Source organism: Bos javanicus, chromosome 21 (genome assembly GCF_032452875.1).
Source record: "Bos javanicus breed banteng chromosome 21, ARS-OSU_banteng_1.0, whole genome shotgun sequence".
In the NCBI taxonomy this organism is placed as follows: Eukaryota; Metazoa; Chordata; class Mammalia; order Artiodactyla; family Bovidae; genus Bos; species Bos javanicus.
In genome coordinates, this window is record NC_083888.1 from 26,721,713 (window position 1) to 26,739,659 (window position 17,947).

The 17,947-nt window shown below is 42.9% G+C and overlaps 1 protein-coding gene across 1 annotated transcript in view; it reads right to left on the reverse strand.

The window, feature by feature from the left end:
- TMC3 (transmembrane channel like 3) overlaps positions 1–17,947 on the reverse strand; it is a 55,545-nt gene that overhangs the window by 26,801 nt on the left and 10,797 nt on the right. Inside the window, exons 4-11 of the mRNA XM_061394602.1 lie at positions 17,129–17,210; positions 11,890–11,996; positions 10,696–10,794; positions 10,451–10,593; positions 6,834–6,981; positions 6,083–6,126; positions 4,513–4,660; positions 2,474–2,583 (exon numbers count right to left, since the gene is read on the reverse strand). Coding sequence (XP_061250586.1) covers positions 2,474–2,583; positions 4,513–4,660; positions 6,083–6,126; positions 6,834–6,981; positions 10,451–10,593; positions 10,696–10,794; positions 11,890–11,996; positions 17,129–17,210 — 881 coding nt within the window. The remainder of the gene's footprint in view (positions 1–2,473; positions 2,584–4,512; positions 4,661–6,082; positions 6,127–6,833; positions 6,982–10,450; positions 10,594–10,695; positions 10,795–11,889; positions 11,997–17,128; positions 17,211–17,947) is intronic.

Genomic DNA, 17,947 nt, shown 5'->3' on the forward strand with positions numbered 1-17,947 from the left:
TGACTACCGTGCTTAGGCTAAGACAGTGGTTGGTTTTCACCCTTGGTTTCCTTCAGAATCAGATTGTGTTAAAAAAAAAAAAACTGAACTCATGAAGGGCAAGTCTATTGATGCCTCTGTTTCTCTAGTTTTGAACGGGAACAACGAGGTTAATCTGTATACTAGGAATGCAATCATAGTATTGCTTCTCCCTGGTGTGTACCTGTGACGGAGCTGCTGAGGAATGCTCTTCTCTCTCCTGGGTTGACAGAGGAGGTGCTGAGCGCAGCACAGAGGCAAGGGTTGGAGCCCAGGGGCTGGGACCACCCCTCCCCATAGAGCCACCCTGGATGAGGGGTTTCTACATGCCATCCCCTGATCTTTCAAGTGTTTCTATCTTTGAAACGACAATTGGACTTCCGTTGGACTTCAAGGCTGTCAAACAACAGCCTTTTAGCCAAATCCTACCCTCTTCTATTTCTGGAAATAAAGCTGCAAGAAACACGGGCACACCCCTTAGATGCTGTATGGTCCATGGTCATTTCCCTACTATGACCTCAGAATTGAGCCTTCATAGACCTTCATAGTCTCTCTTCAGAGACTTCATAGACCAGCACGATTAAAAAGATGTACTTGGTGCATATATATGGAATTTAGAAAGATGATAACAATAACCCTGTGTACGAGACAGCAAAAGTGACGCTGATGTATGGAACAGCCTTATGGACTCTGTGGGAGAGGGAGAGGGTGGGAAGATTTGGGAGAATGACATTGAAACATGTAAAATATCATGTATGAAACGAGATGCCAGTCCAGGTTCAATGCACAATACTGGATGCTTGGGGCTAGTGCACTGGGACGACCCAGAGGGATGGTATGGGGAAGCAGGAGGGAGGAGGGTTCAGGATGGGGAGCACATGTATACCTGTGATGGATTCATTTTGATACTTGCAAAACTAATACAATTATGTAAAATTTAAAAATAAAATTAAATTAAAAAAAAAAAACCATGTGGATGCATGAAAGAATGTAAGAAGTGCTGATATATTGCAAAGGACCTTATTTGTTGTCTTTTAAGGTACATAATGACACTCTGCATTACTTATGTCTTTATATCATAGACAACAATAATATTTTTATTTTAATCACAGTAGTTTATGACACAATGTATGTATGAAAATTAGCCTTTTTCTAGGCATAGAACCTTACTTTTTCCCAAGCAATGCTTTTAATTTATTAAATTCATACCATGAGTTGTATCTAGAGTATTAGTTTTTTTAAAAAAAAGTCTTTGTAAAACTTTTTTTTCCTAAAAAAATTCAAGTAAATGAATTTTTGCTCAATTTCTGAATGTTTAGCATTTCCCCATCTCTTTTGAGCTGGTGAATGGCCTTCTTTAATTGGTGACAAGTTGAACAGTTGCAATGAAACTGAGATTTATTTGGTTTCTATTTCTAGTAGTAATATATAGTTGTTCTTGAATATGTGACTAAAATGTTTGCTTTCATCTTATTCAATTATCTCTCTATAATAAATATTTTTTCAAAGAATAGAAACAAACAAACAAAAAAAAGATGTACTTGGTCCTTTACAGAAAATATTTGCTGACTCCTGAAAGAGAGTCATTCTTCACAAAGTGATCTGGGGGAAATTTGTTCTGTAGAACGTGATCCAGTGTTACAAGAGGAAATACAATCAAAGCACTGGAGGGCCCAGAGGGATGGGAGACAAGTAAGCCAGGTTCTAATATCTCTGCCCTCTGCGACCATCACCCTAACAGAACATCCCCTAAAGCTGCACGTCTACTGACAAAGAGGCTGCTCCAGGGAGGAGATGGAAATTTTTCAGTAAGACAGTGATGAAGCCAATGCTGCAATGAAATGTGGTTTCATGAGGCCGGCCCCTCTGACCTCCCCTGTCCCTAGTCTGCTGTGGCTCACATCTGCATCTACCACCTGCTGAACACCCACTGACCATCCTGACATAGCCTCTATGGGTCTGTGCTTTGGGGAATTACGAGTAAAGCATTATGTTCATCTCACATCTGGAAAGACAGCAAGAGTCTGTCACCTCTTGTGGTCAATCCACCAAGGGACTCAAAATGTGAGCAAAACAGGGCAGCCTTTCCTTCATCTTCTGGTCCTCTTTCTCTCACATCTGCTTTTTCTGCCTGTTTTCCCCTTTTCTCATCCTCTCCATCCCTCCCTCCCTCCCTCCTTGTCTTTTCCTCTTGTTCTCATCACCACCCTTTCATCCGTCTCTTCCATCCAGTCTTCCAGGTCCTTCCTCTCCAGCCCCCTCCTCTCTCCCTACCTCCTCTTCCCCGTCCTTCCGATCCTTCAACCCCTGTGCCTAAGATGCTCCATAGGGCTAGTCCTGTGCTAAGGCTGGCAGCGTGGGGCAAAGCAAGCCCTGGCTCCTGAGAGACTGAGTTCCCACGGTGGGTGGCCAGACAGTGAACCCATAAGGAAACCTCCCAGCACAGTGGCCGTACCTTGCCAGCTGGAAGCGCAGTGTGGTTCGTGGGTGGTACATCTCCAAGGCGGCAATAAGGTCGAAGGCCGATGGTGCCAGCATGGTGACGAGGGAGACCACCACACTCACCTACCAAGAGAATGCACGCCCCACCAAGCTCCTTCAAGGGCCCCCCACCCCCGAATCTCAGCCTACATCACCTGACAATTGATCTCGAAGCCTAATGTTTGGTAGGGGAGATGGGTATTCAGAGGATCATGCAGTTCTTACATGGAAAACCTCCCCCAAATCTTAGCTAATTAGCTGCTTGACAAGGCCACTTTGCCATGGGTTTATTCTTTCCAGTGGTGGCGGTGGTAGTTTAGTCACTAAGTTGTGTTCGACTCTTTGCAACCCCAGGGACTCTAGCCCACCAGGCTCCTCTGTCCATGGGATTCGTCAGGCAAGAATACTGGAGTGGGTTGCCATTTCCTTCTCCAGGGGATCTTCCTAAGCCAGGGATCCAATCCACGTCTCCTGCATTGCAGGCAGATTCTTTACCAACTGAGCCCCCAGGGAAGCCTTATTCTTTCTGGGAACTTTCCTTAAACTAAAGACACTCATACATGCCATTTGGGATTCACTGGTATCTTGGCTGCCTTCTTCAATTACCATCTTATTCTATTTATACTTTTCTTACCTTGGATAGAAGAAGAAAATAACTGCAGCTGTTAAGAACAGATAAGGAAAGTCTGAGAGGTAATAAATATTCTTTCTGCACATGCAAGATTTAGAGCATTACTTTTGAATGACTCCTGTTTCTCTGTATTTATGGCAAGTGAAAGCAGAGGCTTAGCTGGTACATGAGAGGTGTGAGATAAAGAAGAAATAATTTCTGAATTTATCTTTCAAAAATTTATCTATCCACACACAAGCACATATTTCTATAGCCCACTTAATTGACATAAAATACAGAGGTATGAGAAGAGACTCTGTAATGCAGTCTCAGATTCTGAAAAATTATTGTACATTGAGGATGAATGTATTGCCTGCACACTTTGTTTTTAATTATTTTTATAGAAGTGGTCTGAGAGGTGGCATTTGTGCTACTTCTGCCATTCAAATATTTACAGGTAAATCAAACCAAACTTTCAGGACCAGAGTCTTACAATAATTAGTAAGAATTATAAAACTGTTTATAACTTTCCTCTTTGTAATCTTCTATTTGTGGGAATAGTCACATAATGGAGGGGAAAGGACTTTTACAAAAATGAGCCATTGGTGTGAAGCTATTTTGGGAAGCATTATTGTGACTTAGAAATACAGAGGGACTTCCCTGATGGTCCAATAGTTAAGAATCCATCTTCCAATGCAGGGGATGCAGGTTCAATCCCTGGTCGGGGAACTAAGATCCCACATGCCTCAGGGGAATTAAACCTACATGCTGCAACAAGAGAAGTCTGCACACTGCAGCGAAGACCCAGCACAGGCAAAATATAGAAATATGGAAACCACCTAAATGTTCAACAATCTCCACGTGGTCAACTTCAACACATGCAATGGAAGACAATGCAATTGCTAATGCAAATGCTGGTTAAGTCAGTTTCTGGAAACATGCATATAAAGAAACACAAAGCCAAGAAAGCAAAGCACAGTCAGCAGTGCAACTCCAAGGGAAAGAATGTACAGATCTTGAGGGTGGTTTTGAATCAAAACCTTCCTCATTAAGACCAGGGATATCATTCAGCCAAGCCTGAGTGTTGCCACTCTGGTTCCAAGCCCTTGTGATCCGTGCTCTAGAATAAGAGGACTACAGTTTTTCCATGGAGATACTTCCAGTGAATCCACTTAAGAAACGCCACAGGGGGGACTTCGCTGGTGGTCCAGTGGCTAAGACTCTGCACTCCCAGTACAGAGGCCGTGGGTTTCATCCCTGGTTGGGGAACTAGATCCAACATGGTGCAACTAAAGATCCTGCATACTGCAACTAAGACCTGGTGCAAATTAATTAATTCATTAAAAATAAAAACTAAGAAACACCCAGGAAACAGAGGAGGGTCTGCCACTGTGTGTGGGTACCTCGTTCTTCTCCCAGAGTGTCAGCTCCTTCTTGGACTGTGCCAGCTTCTGGGACCGGTCCACCACGAAGTAGATGAGATAGATGCTCCCAGCGAGTGAGACAAGCACCAGGATGTTGGCGACGACCCGCAGACAGATAGTCACTGCCCTGCAGGGAGAGGCAGATATGGGGACAGTACGCTAGGCTCCACACAGGGAGCCCAGATGCATGTCTTCCTCACATTTTGACAGAATCAGGAGGATTCAGGATTTGTGTGTGGGAGAGAAATGAGAACTGGACTTTCTGCTGATTTGTTTGCTTGTAATAATGAATCACTGAATGAGACATTTTTGAGTGGGAATGTGTTCAGGATGGCTGCAGCTTTCACATTTGAGGGAACATCAAAATCACCTGTGAGGTTTACTCTGCGAGACATGCTAAGAATATGGACTCTTGGGTCTCACTCTCAGAGATGTTAATTCTGTCAATCAAGGTGGGCATTGGAGGGATCTGCATTTGCAGCACCTTGCAGGTAATCCTCATGTGGGTGGTGCTCTCTGCCCCCTGAGAACACAGATGGAGTCCCATCCTTTCATTTCATAGCTGAGGAAGCAGCTGCCCCGAAGAGTCAAGGGCATTTTGGGGTCATAGAAATTAATGACAAAGAGAGGGCTAGAATCCATTTTCCAACACCCTATGGAGAGTCCATCCCCCCATAACAACTGCTTCCTCTCAGGGGCTGGTGTTTCCTCAACTCCCTAGGTCTCCAGCATCCCCTGGACAGGCTTTCTGCATCGCAGGAACTAACCATGAGCTTAAACCACCAGTGAGGATGGACCTAGAGACTGCCATTCAAAGTGATGTAAGTCAGACAGAGAAAAACAAACACAGCACAATTAGCACTTTTATGTGCAATTTAGAAAAGTGGTAGAGATGACTTATTTGCAAAGCAGAAAGAGAGACTGATGTAGAGAACAAATGCATAGACCCAAGGGGGTAGGATGAATTGGGAGGTTGGGATCAACATATAAACATTGCTCTGTATACCAGTCAATCCTAAAGGAAATCAACCCTGAATATTCATTGGAAAGACTGATGCTGAAGCTAAAGCTCCAATACTTTCGACACCTGGTTCAAAGAGCCCAATCATTGCAGAGACGCTGATGCCGGGAAAGATCGAGGGCAGAAGGAGAAGGGGACGACAGAGGATAAGATGGTTAGATAGGATCACCAACTCACTGGACATGAATTTGAACAAACTGCAGAAGATAGTAAAGGACAGGGGAGCCTGGTATGCTACAGACCATTGGGTCGCAAAGAGTCAGACATGACTGAGCAATTAGACACTCAACAGGGAACTACATCCCACATGCCGCAACTAAGACCTGTCACAACCAAATAAATAAATAGTAAATATTCTTAAAGAGAGAAAAATTATAGGGTTCCCACCTACCACATTATGAGATGGATAGATTTTAAGAAAAAAGAACTGCCTGACGTTGTATGAAAATGAGATAGACTCTGGTGATTTGGGCACCAAATTAAAACAGCTTATCAATGACTCTAGTATGGGGAGTTTGTCATACATACAGGTTTTTGCTTTTCTTCTTTTCCTGTTCTTCCAGTATAGCCTCCTTTAAAGAAAGACACATACAGTATTGAAAGCTTAGTATTATCATTAATCATGAATTTTTACAAATAGTTTATGAGAGAAATGACTTATCCAGTATTTTTAATCATAAATTCAATGCCTAGACTTCATTCTATAAGACTCTATTGATATCAGCACTTTGTATAATAATAGATTTAAAAAGGCAACTAGAGAATGGAAAGAATAAATGGAGAAGTAAATTATTGAGATCATCAAAATGATCTGAATCATTTTTTTCTCAGAAGCAGGCACCATTTAGCTGTAATGTTGTTGTTCAGGAGCTCTGTCTCTGAATGCTTTTTACTGTGTTATCTTCTAAGTCAACACTAAGAGCTTGTATCTCCCACATAGATGTATTTATTCATTTACAAGTTAAATACATGCAGCATGGTAGTAATCCATTATGCAAATTAACACAGATACACACATGGAAATTTTAGAAGGATGAAATTTTTTTTAAAAAGTTCCAGTGTCTTCCTCCTGTACACCATCAGATTGTTTGGGGCATGTGGGGGGCAGGGCGGGAAACACATCATGTCACGTGACTTTGGAGACTGTGGCTGCCTTGGTCTGAGCACTGTGGGAACAGGACCATGCTGACCCCCAGCAGAAGGCCAGCGGCTCTTGCTATAAAGGCTGTGGTCTGCAGAGCCCTGACTCCTGGCAGCCTGGACAGGCTCCCTAACTCACCCTGATGCTGTTCACGATGGCTGCGGTTTTGCTCTCGGCCGCCTCTGGGTTTCCAATGAGGTAATCCCAAGCGCAGAACACCCGCCAGCAGAATGTGTAGTTTTCATTGGAAGCACTGGCGAGGCTCATGCGGGAGTTCTTAGCCATCCTGCACAAGAGGACCAGAGAAAACCATAATTCAAAAAAGACACATGCACCCAAATGTTCACTGCAGCCCCATTCACAATAGCCAGCACATGGAAGCAACCTAAACATCCACCAACAGAGGAATAGATGAACATGTGGTGTATATAAAAATGGAGTATTACTCAACCATAAAAAGAATAATAATGCCATTTGCAGTAACATGGATGCAACCAGAGATCCTCATACTAAGTGAAGTAGGTCAGATAAAGACAAATATCATGTGATATCACTCATGTGTGGAATCTTAAAAAACAAAAAGTCTACAAATGAACTTACCTACAAAACCAAAGCAGAGTTAAGATGTATAACATAAACTTATGGTTACTGGGGGTGGGATAAGGGTGGGGGAGGGATAAACTGGAACATTGGGATTGACACATACATATTGCTGTACATAAAACAGATAATTAATAAGGATCTGCTCCATACCATAGGGAATGCTACTCGATACTCTTTAACGGCCTATGTTCTAAGAGTGAACTTGTGTATATGTAAGCTTCCCCCAGGTGGCGCTAGTGGTAAAGAATCCACTTGCCAATGCAGGAGATGCAAGAGATGTGGGTTCAATCTCTGGGTCAGAAAGATCCCCTGGAGTAGGAAGTGGCAACCCACTCCAGTATTTTTACCTGGAGAAGTCCATGGACAGAGGAGCCTGGTGGGGTACAGTCTATAGGGTCACAGAGAGTCGGACAGGACTGAGCAACTGAGCACATTAGCACACATATATAGGTATAACTGATTCACTTGGCTGTACACCTTAAACTTACACAATATTGAAAAGTCAACTAAATACTAAATATTTAGCCTAGCAGAGCCTAGGCTGGGTTCAGCCCCACTTGTGGCTTGTGTCCTCAACCACCTGCTCTGAACAGTGTGAAAACAGCACGTTCTTGGGTGAGTCCATTGCATAAGCTCTCTCATCACTGGTGGTCAGGAGGTCCCTGTAAGTGTGTGCACTCACTGCACGTGTGCAGCTGTGACTGTGAAACAAAATTCTTTTTTTTAGTAGTCTGATGTTTTTATTGTGTTTTTGCGTTAAGTTCTGGCTCGCGAAGGATTGGAAATTTTTAAAAAGATTTAAGAAATCTTTTAAAAGGTTCTTCATCGCAGATCGTTTAAGCAGCACTGTTCTAGAATCATTACAAGTCAGCCATACATATACCATGTAACTATAGGTAGAACCAGTGCAAAATAAAGAACACATTAAAATAAACATTCCAAGTGAAAGCTCAGAAATAAGGTATCTTTAACTTAACAATGCTCAAGTACTTAAATGTTCTTATGAGAAAAGCAGTGGTATGGTCTAAGCATGGGAAGTAAAGTAAGTAAAGTCAAGTCGCTCAGTCGTGTCCGACTCTTTGCGACCCCATGGACTATAGCCCACCAGGCTTCTCCATCCATGCGATTTTCCAGTCAAGAATATTGGAGTGGGTTGCCATTTCCTTTTCCATGAAACAAAATTCTTTACTTTGAACTAAATCAGTTCTCCTTGGAGCCCCTGCCCGATGAAGCAACTACCCCACCAAGTGGGAGCCTGTTAGATACCTCTTATACAGGACTTTGCATTAGATGTAAGGCAGGAGTCGCGATTCTGTCCTCAGGAGAAAGTCCTCCTGTTCTTCAGGCCAGAGATCCCCAACTCCTGAGCCATGCACCAGTACTGGTCCGTGGCCTGTTAGGAACCGGGCCGTTCAGGGCAGCAAACGAAACTTCATCTGTACTTCAGCCACTCCCCATCTCTCTCTCATTACCCCCAGATGGGACTGTCTAGTTACAGGAAAACAAACTCAGGGCTCCTAGAGTGTGCATAATGGCGAGGTATATAATTATTTCATATTACAATGTAATAATAATAGAAATAAAATGCACAATAAAAATAATGCACTTGAATTATCCCCAAACCATCCCCTACCCTCCATGGAAAAATGGTCTTCCATGAAAATGGTCCCCAGGGCCAAAAAAGCCTGCTGCTCTAGAGCTTCTCTCCTCTTAGAAGCTTTTCCCTTTCTGTCTATCCATGTTTCCTGCTCCAGAGTTGACAGCAATTTGTCTCTTAAACTGTAACATCCAGAAAAGGGTTCGTGTTGTAGGTGGGGTCTTGAGGCCCCCCAGAGGCTAAGCTGGAAAGCTTCCTGTGAACTTTCGGCCCTCAAGTCACTCTGCATCTCCCTGTATGTGAGTATACATGCTCAGTCACTCAGTTGTGTCTGACTCTCTGCAGCTCCACGGACTATAGCCCACTAGGTTCCTCTGTCCATGGAATTTATCCAGGCAAGAATACTGGAGTGGGCTTCCATTTCCTTCTCCAGCGGATCTTCCCAACCCAGAGATGGAACACACATCTCCCGCTTCTTTTGCCCTGGCAGGCAGATTCTTTACCACTAGCACCACCTGCTGTTTCTTCTGTTTTATAATAATTTAATTATAACCATAATTATAAACAGAACCTTACATATCAATAAACATATTTCAACAATATTCTTATTGGCTGGTTTTCATCATGTTCCTGTTTTTCTTTAACCTTTTATTGCTTATTAGGGTTTTGGACTGCAAGGAGATCAAACCAGTCCATCCTAAAGGAAATCAGTCCTGAATATTCACTGGAAGGACTGATGCTAAAGCTGAAACTCCAATACTTTGGCCACCTGATGCAAAGAACTGACTCATCGGAAGAGACCCTGATGCTGGGAAAGATTGAGGGCAGGAGGAGAAGGGGACGACAGAGGATGAGATGGTTGGATGGCATCACTGACTTGATGGATATGAGTTTGAGCAAGCTCCGGGAGTTGGTGATGGACGGCGAAGCCTGGTGTGGTACAGTCCATGGGGTTGAAAAGAGTTGGACATTAACTGAACTGATAGCAGATTAACAATATTGTGATAGCTTCAGGTGCAGAGTGAAGGGACTCAATCATACATATACGTGTCCACATTTTTGCATGAACTCTTAAGGTCCTCAAGTCACTGCATCTCCCTAGATTTTGTCTGCTTGATGATAATGATGATGATGACTGTTTTATCTTTTTTTATCCTAATCCCTTCTACCTGAACTTGGCTATGATGACACAAGGGGCAGTGTGATGAAGACAAGCTGGTGTGTACACAAGATCGGAGCTTCCCTGGTGGCACTAGTGGTAAAGAATCCGCATGCCAATGCAGGAGGCACAGGTTTAATCCTTGGATTGAAAGATCCGCTGGAGGAGGGAATGGCAATCCCCTCCATTCATGCCTGGAAAATTACAGGAACAGAGTAACCTGATGGGCTATAGGTCATACAGTTGTTGCAGAGTCAGATAGGACTGAGCAAGGACACCAGGCCTAATCTGTAACATGGGCAGATGTATGCCCTGACTTTGCAGGATTAGTGACAAGATGAAATGAGATCATCCACAGCATTTTGGCATGGATTTTGAGGAACTGAACGGACATACTTTTTTAAGAGGATGATGAAGCTGTAAGCAAACACCGCCATCCCCACCAGGAAATAGGCCAAGGGCAGCCGGTAGCCAGCTCTCCCGATCCGTCTCTCCCTGCCATAGTAGCCATAGAAGAGGACTGAGTACTGGAGGTAACCCTGCAGAGAGAGCACTCGATGTCATTTCTGACTCCCAGGTTCTAGAACATTCACAACCCCCTCCCACCTCGAGACAAGAACGTGGCTGGGCCTGAACCTCACCCCCAGAGACCAAACGGTGTCCAGATCTTGGGCAGATGCAATATGCTCCTTGGGGATGGTCTTGCTGGCTGTGCTTCCAAACGGTTGGCCTGCAATGAGCTGGTGACAGAGGAAAGGCAATCACACAGTCCTCTGGAAGAAAAGGGGCCACTGATCTCCATGCACTTGTGAAGATGCTGCACCTACAAGACTCTTAGGAAGTGGATTCTTCACAAGTGGCCAGACTTTCATTTGCCTGATTGGGGCCAGTCTGAGTGTGCTCTCTAGTCTGGACATGGCTTCTAAGGGAGGATATTTGAAGCCACTGGGTTTCTATAATGGCATAGGAAATGGTCCCATTTGCTTTGCAAAGATAAAGTTTAGTTGAGAAATAGATTTTACTTTAACACAATGTCTGCACACTGGCCCATAAGCCAAATCCAGCCTAACACTTCCTTTTGTGTGGCCCAAGAGCTAAGGAAAGTTTGAGTGGTGGTGGTTTAGTGGCTAAGTCATATCCAATTCTTTGTGACCCCATGGACTATAGACCCCCAGGCTCCTCTGCCTGTGGGATTTCCCAGGCAAGAATGCTGGAGTAGGTTGCCATTTTCTTCTCTGGAGGATCTTCCCAACCCAGAGATCAACCCCACATCTACTGCTTGACAGTTGGATACTTTACCACTGAACCACCTGGGGAGACCATTGCATATTTTTAAATGGTTGGAAAAGAATCCAAAATTGCTTCCCAGGTGGTTCAGATGGTAAAGAATCTGTCTGCTATACAGGAGACCTGGGTTCAATCCCTGGGTCGGTAAGATCCCCTGGAGAAGGGAATGGCTACCCACTCCAGTATTCTTACCTGGAGAATCCCATGGACAGAGGAGTCTGGGGGCTACAGTCCATGGGGTCGCAAAGAGTCAGACATGACTGAGTGACTCAGCACTCATAAATAAAATTTTATCGGAATGCAGCCACACTTACTAGTGACCTAGGGCTTATCAGTCACGTTTGTATGATGTAGCAGATTTAAGAAGCCCACAAAGACTGAAATATTTACTATCTGGCCCTTTACTGAAAAAAGGTCACCAAGCCCTGTTTGGACACATAGATTATCCTTCCCACCAGGATAATGAGTGTGCCTGTCTTACGCTACAGCTCTAAACATCTCTTCTTTATAACAAATGGCACTTTAAACTCTCCTGATATAGTTCTTACCTCTGGAAGAACAATAAAAGCACCTGTCATAATCGTGAGCACAATATTGATCCCAAATAACCATCTCAAGAATATGAAATAAGAGGCAACACCAGATCCAAAATGACCTAAAGAAAAACAAGGTAAGGAGCACAGTTTAAAGAAAATTCTCCCAGTGTAAGAAGTTCTCTGTAAAGCAACACTTATTTTTTTTTTTCTTACATCAGCAGGACATTGACTAAGAATGCAATAATGTCCCTATCAGGGTCTTGACCCATGATGATCATTCAGAAGGATTAACACATTCCTTTATATCTACCAGTTACATACATACATCCTTAATCCCTAATGTCACACTTTCCCTCATGTCATATGGATCTAAAATGCTTTTTATCAGATTTACATTTCATCTACGTTCAGAAATATCAGCCTCTTTTGAGGATTTAAAAGATTTCTTTTTCATTTTGCATAGTTTGGAAAATTCCAAGGATATTGTAAGGATTCTTTTGTCTTAATTTCAAAAGAAATAACAGCGTGTTAGATGTTAACATTAGGTGAAAGTGGTCAAAGGGGTTATTAGAATTCTCCTTGCCACTTTTCCATACATCTAAACTTATTCTAAAATAAAAAAGGACATTTAAAAACAAATTTCTGGGACTTCCTTGATGGTCTAGTGGTTAAGACTCCCTGCTTCTACTGCAGGTGGCCCGCAGGTGGACCACTCCCTGGTCCTGGAACTGAGGTTCCTGCATGCCCCACAGCATAGCCGAAAAATGACTAAAAACAAATTTCTACTGAGAAAACAAGGGGGCTTAGAGGAGGTTTGATGGGGATGTAGGTGACACTTCTGATGACTTTCTGGAGCAGGTGGACTTGTATCACACTTTGGAAAAGTAGCATCTTGAAATTTTATTTCAAATATATCTTATGTTTCATAATAAGTAGTAAAACACAAAGAAAGCCAAAAAAAGTCACTTACTCCAAGGCTACTAAATTAAAATCACTACTACAATTACTTTCTAGTAAATTTTTAGTGGAACCATCCATTGTCATCCTATATGTGTATTTTTTGGTATAAAACTGCCATGTCTCTACATATCCAGGGTTAACAATCTATTATGAACATTTTCTCATACTAAATGTTTCCCTATAAAATGAATTTTATTGTTCCATAATTTATTTAACTTAAACTCAACTCCCTGACTTTTTGGAAGTTTCTAACTTTTCACTAGGTAGAGTATTTGCTAGCATAAATGATTCTGCAGAAATCAGTTTCTAAGGTCAGATTTCCTAGAATCAGAGCCTGAGAAGTCCTGGGTGTTCTTTGGAAGGAATGATGCTAAAGCTGAAACTCCAGTACTTTGGCCACCTCATGTGAAGAGCTGACTCATTAGAAAAGACTGATGCTGGGAGGGATTGGGGGCAGGAGGAAAAGAGGACGACAGAGGATGAGATGGCTGGATGGCATCACCGACTCGATGGATGTGAGTTTGAGTGAACTCCAGGAGTTGGTGATGGACAGGGAGGCCTGGCATGCTGCAATTCATGGGGTCGCAAAGAGTCGGAAATGACTGAGCGACTGAACTGAACTGAACTAAACTGAACATGATTTATATCCCAAAGAAAGGGAATGCCAAAGAATGTTCAAACTACCGCACAATTTCACTCATCTCACATGCTAGCAAAGTAATGCTCAAAATTCTCCAAGCCAGGCTTCAACAGTACATGAACCATGAACTTCCAGATGTTCAAGCTGGATTTAGAAAAGGCGGAGGAACCAAAGATCAAATTGCCAACATCTGTTGGATAATCGAAAAAGCAAGAGAGTTCTAGAAAAACATCTACTTCTGCTTTATTGACTATACCAAAGCCTTTGACTGTGTGGATTACAACAACTGTGGAAAATTCTTAAAGAGAAGGAAATACCAGACCACCTGACCTGACTCCTGAGAAACCTGTATGCAGGTCAGGTAGCAACAGTTAAAATTGGACATAAAACAACAGATTGGCTCCAAATCGGGGAAGGAGTATGTCAAGGCTGTATATTTTCACCCTGCTTATTTAACTTAAGTGCAGAGTATATCATGTGAAGTGCTGGGCTGGATGAAGCACAAGCTGGAGTCAAGATAACCGGAAAAATATCAATAACCTCAGATATGCAGATGACACCACCCTTATGGCAGAAAGAGAAGAACTAAAGAGACTCTTGATGAAAGCGAAAGAGGGTGAAAAGTTAGCTTAAAACTCAACATTCAGAAAACTAAGATATGGCATCTGGTTCCATCACTTCATGGCAAATAGATGGGGAAGCAGTGAGAGGTTTTCTTTTTTTTTTGACTCCAAAATCACTGCAGACGGTGAGTGCTGCCATTAAATTAAAAGACGCTTGCTCCTTGGAAGAAAAGCTATGACCAACCTAGACAGCCTATTAAAAAGCAGAGATATTACTTTACCAAAAAAGGTCCATCTAGTCAAAGCTATGGTTTTTCCAGTAGTCATGTATGGATGTGAGAGTTGAACTATCAAGAAAGCTGAGCGCTGAAGTGTTGATGTTTTGAACTGTGGTATTGGAGAAGGCTCTTGAGAGTCCCTCGGACTGCAAAGAGATCCAACCAGTCCATCCTAAAGGAAAGCAGTCCTGAATATTCATTGGAAAGACTGATGCTAAAGCTGAAACTCCAATACTTTGGCCACCTGATGGGAAGAACTGACTCACTGGAAAAGACCCTGATGCTGGGAAAGATTGAAGGCAGAAGGAGAAGGGGACGACAGAGGATGAGATAGTGGGATGGCATCACTGACTTGATGGACATGAGTTTGAGCAAGCTCTAGGGGTTGGTGATGGACAGGGAAGCCTGGCATGCTGCAGTCCATGGGGTGGCAAAGAGTCGGACATGACTGATCGACTGAACTGAACTGAACACAATATATTGAGGAAGCAATCTCAAGAGAAAGTGGGTCAGAGGAGGTCAGGGGAAAGAGCTGAGCAAAAATGTGGTCTCAACTTGAACCTGGCTTAGCCTAATCCCATGGGGAGCTCTGGAGGGCAAGTTTCATCATAGTGTTGGTTCCACTTTGAACAAGAAGCTAGACTTGAATACCCCTTAGTCATCACCTGTAGGCTCTCCAGTGGGGCTGGGGGAGCAGGTGATGTCTGCCCAACATCTGGAACAATGTGGGCCAAGACTAATCCTCGAGAGAAGGGAGCGGCCAGAAGTCATAGCAGCCAGTGCTCAGAACAGCTGAAAAAGGGTGGACCAGACAAGTAAAGGGATCTGGGAAGGGAATCAAGTGTGTTTGATTTTGTTGTGGCTACTCTTTTCTCTGGTTGTTAGGGAATAGAAGGGTTCTATCAAACAGTATAAAGATTTTGAAGATGTTTGGTTCAAATTACCACTTTCCCCTAGAAATAGCATCCCAATTGACATTTCTACCACTGGTATGAAAGGGATTAATATCACTTAAATGTTAAAAATGCTTTTCCCCTCCTCAATTTGTAATCTAACTTTTACCTCTATTTTTTATGTACATAAAATTTCTTTTATGTGTAGTTAAATATAACAGTATGTTCCTGGGTGATTCCTTCTTTACTTTCAGAATTTGACAGGCTTCCATTCTCACATCACAGTACTTGTATTTCTTTTTATTCCCTCATGGTTTCCTATTTAAATCAAATCCCTTATGATTATACAGTGGAAGTGACAAATAGATCCAAGGGATTAGATCTGATAGACAAAGTGCCTGAAGAACTACGGATGGAGGTTTGTGACACTGTACAGGAGACAGTGATGAAGACCATACCCAAGAAAAAGAAATACAAAAAGGCAAAATGGTTGTCTGAGGAGGCCTTACAAATAGCTGTGAAAAGAAAAGAAGTGAAAGGCAAAGGAGAAAAGGAAAAATATACCCATTTGAATGCAAAGTTCCAAAGAAGAGCAAGAAGATATAAGAAAGTCTTCCTCAGTGATCAATGCAAAGAAATAGAGGAAAACAATAGAATGGGAAAGACTGGAGATCTCTTCAAGAAAATTAGAGATACCAAAGGAACGTTTCATGCAAAGATAGGCACAATAAAGGACAGAAATGGTATGGACCTAACAGAAGCAGAAGATATTAAGAAGAAGAGGTGGCAAGAATACACAGAAGAACTGTACAAAAAAATATCTTCATGACCCAGATAAGCATGATGGTGTGATCACTCACCAAGAGCCAGACATCCTGGAATGCAAAGTCAAGTGGGCCTTAGGAAACATTACTACGAACAAAGCTAGTGGAGGTGATGGAATTGCAGTTGAGCTATTTCAAATCCTGAAAGATGATGTTGTGAAAGTGCTGCACTCAATATCCCAGCAAATTTGGAAAACTCAGCAGTGGCCACAGGACTGGAAAACGTCAGTTTTCATTCCAATCCCAAGGAAAGGCAATGCCAAAGAATGTTCAGACTACTGAAGAACTGCACTCATCTCACATGCTAGCAAAGTAATGCTCAAAATTCTCCTACCCAGGCTTCAACAGTACATGAACCATGAACTTCCAGATGTTCAAGCTGGATTTAGAAAAGGCAGAGGAACCAGAAATCAAATTGCCAACATCTGTTGCATCATCAAAAAGGCAAGAGAGTTCTAGAAAATCATCTACTTCTGCTTTACTGATTATGCCAAAGCCTTTGACTGTGTGGATCACAATAAACTGTGGAAAATTCTTCAAGAGATGGGAATACCAGATCACCTGACCTGACTTCTGAGAAATCTGTATGCAGGTCAAGAAGAAACAGTTAGAACTGGACATAGAAAAACAGACTAGTTCCAAATAGGGAAAGGAGTAAGTCAAGGCTGCATATTGTCACCCTGCTTATTTAACTTATATGCAGAGTACATCATGAGAAATGCTGGGCTGGATGAAGCACAAGCTTCAATCAAGATTACTGATTATATATATATATGTATATAATATATATACAATATATATTATACAATATACAATATTATATAATATTGTATATTATATAAGGCATGAACTGACAGAGAACTGACAGAGCTCCAGAGGAATGTGGGGCTGTTTTTATCCTGGGAGGTGGCAGAGACAAACACTATGTCTCCCACCTCTATAGACCCCTGGGCAGCCTCAGTCAGCACTGTGTGTACAAGGGCCCTGACTGCCCAGTGTAGGAACCAGTTCACCCCAGACCCATCTCAGACCTCACTGCTGGCTGCCCACCAGCACCACCTCCCACCCTACTCCTCCAAGCGCCAGCACTTACTTTCGATTTTCTTTATCCTCATTTCCCAGGGGATGAAGATGACTACGAAGTTACAAGCCAGGCGAGCAAACTTCCGCCACAGCTAGAGAGAAGGGAGCAGGATTAGAGGACTTGACATTCATGATGGTGGCAGTGATTGTGTGGAGCCCAGGTCCTACATGGGGGTGAGGCTCCCAGCGGGCATGCTCAGTCGCTCAGCTGTGTCCGACTTTTCAAGCCGGTGATCTGTAGCCACCAGGATCCTCTGTCCATGGGATTCTCTAGGCAAGAATACTGGAGTGGGTTGCCATTCCCTTTTCCAGGGGATCATCCCGGCCCAGGAATCAAATCCAGGTCTCTTTCATTGCAGGCAGACTGTACCATCTGGGCCACCAGGGAAGACTTTTAAGAGCAAAGTGAACACAAAATTAAGCAAAACCAAGGAAGAAATGGGTCCTAATTTCAGGCCTGGGTTATTGAGATTTGGTAAGGCTTCTAAGATCATTGGGAACAGATGTGTACTAACAACATGTATCATAGCTTATGAACAATCTGTCCATCCAGAGTGTGTACTGACCACCTACATTGCGTTTCCAATACCTCGGATACAAATCATGAGCAAGACGTGTGAGGTATCAGCTGGTATGGAGTTTGCATCCAGGTAGAAGGGAGGAAACAACGAAGAATTCAACTCATTAGAACTGGGGGATAGCTTTTTGAAACAAAGGGTCAAGGAAGGTCTATCTGGGGAGGTCATACATGAGCTGAGATGTGAATGAAAATTAATCAATAGTTCAAAAAATAATTAGTCCTTAGAGGAGCTACCTAGAAAGGGAGAAT